This window comes from Arachis duranensis, chromosome 10, assembly GCF_000817695.3.
Source record: "Arachis duranensis cultivar V14167 chromosome 10, aradu.V14167.gnm2.J7QH, whole genome shotgun sequence".
NCBI lineage: Eukaryota > Viridiplantae > Streptophyta > Magnoliopsida > Fabales > Fabaceae > Arachis > Arachis duranensis.
Genome location: NC_029781.3, coordinates 3,259,762 through 3,266,228, shown reverse-complemented (window position 1 = coordinate 3,266,228; position 6,467 = coordinate 3,259,762). Strand labels below are relative to the sequence as shown.

Sequence of the window (6,467 nt, the reverse complement as noted above, 5' to 3'; positions counted from 1 at the left end):
TTGCAAAATTAATTTTTGGCCCCTCCCTAAAAATTCAACCTAGCTCCACCCCTGCGCCGTATATAGCACCAGTGAATAACAGAAGCAAATAGAAAAAAATGACTTTCCCATCTTTATATCATAGCAAATGAAAGACTATACTATAAGTTTTATTTTTTTAAAACATTAGATTAAAAAATATATAACTACACGGAGCTAATTGAAAATGGCACTAAAAAAGAAGGGTAATTGAACTTAATAGCCTCTTACTTGATATCGCGCATGCAATGGAAGCTCAATGTTGATATCAGTTGGCTCTAGAAATTTATTTGGGTCAACAACCAAATGTATTTCAACAGCAGAACGATTAGACAAGAAGGAAGGAAGTTCCAGATTTGTATCACCAAAGACATCAACATCATTGAAGACTGCAAGGAAAGAAAAAAAGTTCATTGGCATGAAAAAATGAGATAGTCCATTTTTGTGCCTAAAAATTAGGTTTTTTTTAAAAAAAAGGATAGTCCTGAAACTATGAATTTCTTTTCCTTTTTATTCTGAAGCATGTAAAGTATATACCACCACGCTGAACAAGTCGCTGTAGTTCAAATGGATCAGCAAAAACCCCGGTAGGTAGTCTTTCAATAATTATGAAGTCACACGAGGAGCTTAGAAGTTGGGACGAAGACTCTAATTGCTGAGATTGAAATTTTAGTAACGTAGACACATGACGATGAGAACCTTCGCCAATAAGATCTCGCTTCAGAACTGACAATCTTGGCACAAAATCATGGTTTTCTGGAAGCACTTGACACAAACCAACATTGTCTTCTTGAGATATAAAATTATCAAAAACTGAATCATGTAATTCTATGTGCCTGTCAAAATAAGATTGCATCACAAATTTCTTGACGGGATGAAAGGTTCTTTCATTTCCACTGTTGAAGTTTGAATTTGCAGAATCCACAATCTAGAATTGCAAAACACGATTTGCCAAAATTAAAAGAAAATAAGGGCATGATGTGGATGTCTATATGAGCACGAGCATGATTGCATTGAATTCTTTCGTGTGTATCAAAGATAATAATCGTAAAATTCGATTATTGCTTTTGTCTTTCAGAAGTGACTTGGGCTAGAATTCTCCAAAATGAGAATTCTTACACTGAAAAAATTAAAAAAAAATTGTTTACATTTGTATAAATATATTGCATTGAGTGTAGATCCCATTCCTTGATTTACAAGATTCTCACTTTAAAGGGTACAAAAGTACAAAACCAAGAAGGTAATAGACCAAGCACAACTGACAGATCTGTATAGGTATGATCTAAAATTCTGAATTGCACTAAACAAACATGTAATGTATTTTTTATTTTGATAGGAAAATAAATACTATTGGAGAGAGAAGAGAGTAAGAGACAAATTAACTGAGAGGATATGAGATAGCTTACAGGAGATGATATAAATGAACTCCACACCAACAAATATATACACAGTCCAATAAATTGCCTCCAAGTCTTCATGGAGAAACTGAGTAACACCACAAATTTGAAACAGGTGAAAGATTAGAGAATCACTAACTAAATGATCAATCAATCACATATGCCATTTGTTTTCAGCTCCTGTATCATAGTTCATAGATGACAACTTGGCCAATTGAAAAAACATACTAATGTTCCTTCTTTTTCACCCAAAAGAAAAGGCAATAATCATCAATTTTTTTCCGGCGAAATTACTGGGATATCTATTTAAGGCTAGTTAACTATGAAATATAGGCAGTGTTTGTGCAGTCAAAGCACAACACCATTTGCATTTTCTAAAATAAATAATTGAAATTCTGATTGTTTAACGAGTGCTTAAAAGTTGTATCAGACATTTACTGGATATAATAAAAGGGGTGCGCATACACACAGAGAAGAGCTCACATGGAAAGAGACCTTACCTGTACGCGTGAATAAACCACCAAAAAGTTTCACTTAAGATCTTTGGAGTTACTACAGCACCAGCTAATTGAGAATTAAGATGAGACACAATCCTCTACAACAGAATTGTATGTCTTTGGCCACATCAACACTGAAGAAGCAGTAGGTTTATTTTCTGTAACTTTTCCAATCAGGACCTTGAACAGAACAGCAATAAATAAATAAATAAAATTATAAACACAAACAAAAGGATAAAGAGCATGAAGGATAAGAAACCCTCAGCCTTGATATCAAGAACAGTAACTTACAAGCCTAAATCAAGTGTTGACAAAGAAAAAGGTTCAAATTAAGTTGAAAAATGATTCAGAACAAAAAGGATGACTTATTGTGGTAAAAGGATTCACTTATGTAGTTGACAAGATGACATACATTTTCCAAAGAACAGAGCATAACATGCATAACATGCTCTGTGGGTACATAGTTTAAATTCCCACAAACGCTTAACTCTACTTCTTGAAGTGCAGACTCACTTTGAAAATTACAATGGTTGGAGTGGTCAACTTTCCTGCCTTTGGGGAGTAAATTCTTATATGAACCCTTAATTGTTGCGTTGAAAGGGGAGAGAAAAGATATGTGCTTTCCTACAATAAAAAAAAAAACAAAAAAAACAAAAATGCAAATAAATTTGTGTACAAATTGTCTTTATATCAAACTCAATTATACACAAGTTTGAGAGTCTAATTTTACCTATAGTTTTTCTTTAGGAATGTACTGGTTAATTTTGTTCAACATGTATCAAGATTATTAGACTTTTATATGTTTTAATGTTTATCAGTTGTATTCTGTTCAGTTTTGAAGAAGGCATCCGTAGGAGCTTAAAACATAAGATCTTTTATTTTGGTAGGCAGCAATTAAGATGCTAGTAAGTTATGTCTTCTGTTCTCTTCATTATAAAGTTAAAATGTTAAATCATGAAAATTTTATGTACTATAATTATGTTTATTTACAAATGCTTTTGTCAATGTATATTCTATCCGGCATAAGGACTGAGTCCACAATTCAAGTCTGCAGTAGCTCAACAAATATATGTTAACTCTCCAGCTTGATAACCATGTTGCAGAATGTCAAACAATCCAACAACAATCAGATTTCAAAAAACTGTTATATATTTGACAAAAATGTGTAATATAATTTCCATTTTGGTGAACACAGGTGGAATAAGCATTATGCCATTATATCTTCATCTAGCATCATAAAACAACAGGAAAATCCAAATTTCACATGAAACATGTATGCTGAAGCTTATTGACATCCATATAAAAATCAACCAATCTCCCTAAGCACTTTAGCAAATTCCAAGACACGAATTCAATTCATACAAAAATTAGCTCGTGCACTTATGCTAGAGAGCTAACATATCAGTGTTTCTTAAGTCTTGAAATATATGGCTTGCTAGGTAAAAAAACAAAAAAACAAAAACAAAAACTTGTTCATCAAAAGAGACTGACAAATGAGATGTGGGAATGTATTCCAAACTCCAAGCACATTCATAACAGCACAAGAAGCCTGACTAATTCCAAAAGAACTTCAATTTGAGCATTATTATTATAAAGAACCCCTCAATGCACAATGAATACAACCACAAGGGTATATTAATGCTCACATGTAAATAGCAATATCATGTGTTTAAAAACAAAAACAAAAACTTGTCCATCAAAAGAGACTGACAAATGAGATGTGGGAATGTATTCCAAACTCCAAGCACATTCATAACAGCACAAGAAGCCTGACTAATTCCAAAAGAACTTCAATTTGAGCATTATTATTATAAAGAACCCCTCAATGGCCAATGAATACAACCACAAGGGTATATTAATGCTCACATGTAAATAGCAATATCATGTGTTTAGAATGAGTCTTTGACTTTTTTCTCTCGGCCAAATCACTACTACATTGGAGATTAAGAACTTCATAGAAATGCTTTGCACCACTTAATGTCACATACATCAAGCATATCCACATTCTTTTGCACTTAGATTGGGTGTAGAAACAATATCAAATAAATCTCCCACCTCATCTGATAGTGAAAAATGTGCATCAGCTTGCTGTATGAGACAAAAAGTGCTTGCAAATAACATAACTCGGCATCCAAGGTAAAAAATGGATTGTATCAAAAAGCAATGAATTGAACAAAGTACAGGAAAGACAGTGAAACTGTGAAATGTACCATTGGCAATAAAAGCACAAGGAATGTGACATTCCATTATCATTCCTTGGCCAATGAAAAATAACATCAACGGATCTGAAACAATTTCGTCATCCTCAGACACGAGAAAGGTATCAATGAACAACCAACTCGCTGTAAAGATGACTCCAAAATTTCCAGCTTGCAGAAAATTAGGAACAAAAATTATAAAATTATAAAATTATAAAAGAAAAAAAAATGAAGATATAAATGAGTCAAGAACAACATTTAGCAGCACGATTAACTTAGCAGAAAACAAAAATGAAAAAGAAAAAGCGAATATGAAATAGCATTGTACAGTGATCATTTGGATTCCAAGGACTAAGCACTTTGCTTCAAGAGAGTGATCTGCGGCTATTCCAAACTCGATATATGAAGGTTAAGCGCGATCTAAACCCTAGGAGAAAAGGGTGTAAATTTATTCGTGTAAAAGGAGGACTCACTGATTCAATTTTCCACAAACCGGATTCAATTTTTGACCAGTTAAAACAAACCGAACCAATTCAAACCGGTTGGATTCGGCATGGTTTAGTTTCAGTTTTAGGTTCTCAACGTCGCTTACCACCGGATCGGGGTCTGGGTTCCTGGATTTCCTTGGCAGGGCTCGTTGGCCCTGCAGAGCATGGGCAATAATTCAAGATATCCAGATGCTTTTGGTCTCCCGGGGACTCCCGGGATGGAGTGAGGGGTGTACATGGGTCGGGTGAAATGGAATTTGCCCTAACCCAAACCCGACTCTAAATATGTACCGGATGTATTTTACAGACCCTAATCTGATCCTAAATCCGATGAAACCTAAACAGTTTTGGGCCACAATTATACGGGATAAAAACCGGGCTTTTACTAATAATTTGTTACAAAGAAGTTGTTAGCCAAGGTTGAACTTGAATCTCTCCATGAATCACAATTCCAGATGCTAGGAGACACAAAATGTAAACACTAATGCTAGTCATATCAATCCCAAAACTTATTGAATTCTCTAGGCCTTTCTTTCTCTCAAAGTGAACCTTCTCTTTTTCTTTTCCATCATTGCATTTACCATCTTTGAGACTTTCTGTCTCTAACTTCATTCTTCCATGCTGCCCTTGAATTCATCAATAGCAATGCACAAACATTAGAAGAACACAGTGCTGGTAAAAAAGAAAATCTAAGATGGTATTGAGCAACAAATCACCAATAATTAAGCATTGACATATTTTAATTAAAATCAGAACAAATCAACAATAATCAAAACATGTTTTAATTAGGATCAAAACAAATCAGAACCAAATAAGGAGAACAAAGCAACAATAATCAGAACATATTTTAATAAATTCAGAACAAATCAGACCCAAACATGGAGAACAAATCACCATTATATGTAATTAAAATCAAAACAGATCAGAACCAAACAAAGAGAACAAATCAATAATAATTAGAAGTTCAGAACAACAAATCAATCTTATAAATTATAATAATAAGTTCTGAACAAATCTAGCATTATAAATTATAATAACAAAGCTCAGCCCTTAATCCTAGTTTAGAAAAAAAAAGGTTCAGAAGCATTACCAGAACCAGCGCCAAGAAGAAGAAGAGCGGCTGAGCAGGGGCTTGTGACCTTCCTCACCAAAAGAGCACTGGCGCCGAGGAGAAGAAGACGAGCAGCGCCGAAAAGAAAGGAACAGGGGAAGAAGAGGAGGAGAAGCGCCGAGGAGAAGAGGAGCAGGAGCAGAGCAGTGACCTTCACACTTCGCGGCCGCTGTTGGTGGCGTCGTGACTAAGGTTCTCCGGCGGGCAGTGCGGCGCAGAGAAAGCGCGGAAGCAGAGCAGCTGGTTCCGAGAAGCAGTCCAGCAGAAGCAGAGCAGCGCCTGTTCCGAGGAAAAACACAGTGAGGCCAGTGACGGTGGCCAGTGGGTGTCTGAACGGTGGCCGGTGGGTGATTCGAACTCTTACTGGGCCAGGTCGAGTGATTCGAACTCTGGCACAGATCCGGTTGAACGAGAAAATCTAGGGGTAGTAATTTTGTTAAAATTTGGTCAGTACTTAATCATCAAAAGTAAAATAAGTAATTCTACATTATTGAATGTAATTTCTTACCATTGAATATACTTATGATGGTTGATTGATGGCTATATATCACAACTGAAAAGTTCGGCATACAAGCGATTAGGGCTTCTAAGCATTACAAGTTAATTAATTCCTAACCCCCTAAAATTTGCTCCAAGTGCTACGTCCGTTGCATGTATTATATATAACTTCTAAATTTAAAAGATTTGTTTCCTTCTTCGTTCTCTTTCTTTCCAAATTTCTTCGTTCTTTTTCCTTCTTTTTTCATTGGTTTGTTCTT

General features: G+C 35.2%; 1 protein-coding gene across 8 annotated transcripts in view; it reads right to left on the bottom strand.

Annotated features, from left to right (window-relative positions):
- LOC107468647 (uncharacterized) overlaps positions 1–6,097 on the bottom strand; it is a 7,188-nt gene extending 1,091 nt beyond the window's left edge. The window contains exons 1-7 of one of the 8 annotated variants that reach the window (XM_052255173.1): positions 5,689–6,097; positions 4,439–5,224; positions 2,325–2,536; positions 1,916–2,092; positions 1,425–1,503; positions 556–946; positions 250–407 (exon numbers count right to left, since the gene is read on the bottom strand). In XM_052255173.1, coding sequence (XP_052111133.1) covers positions 250–407; positions 556–946; positions 1,425–1,496 — 621 coding nt within the window. In that variant the 5' untranslated portion in view covers positions 1,497–1,503; positions 1,916–2,092; positions 2,325–2,536; positions 4,439–5,224; positions 5,689–6,097. Of the gene's footprint in view, positions 1–249; positions 408–555; positions 947–1,424; positions 1,504–1,915; positions 2,093–2,324; positions 2,537–2,642; positions 4,418–4,438; positions 5,225–5,688 lie in introns of those variants that run through there. The other 7 variants (XM_052255168.1, XM_052255172.1, XM_052255169.1 and 4 more) reach the window with 7 other exon arrangements.
- Positions 6,098–6,467: the final 370 nt, after the last annotated feature.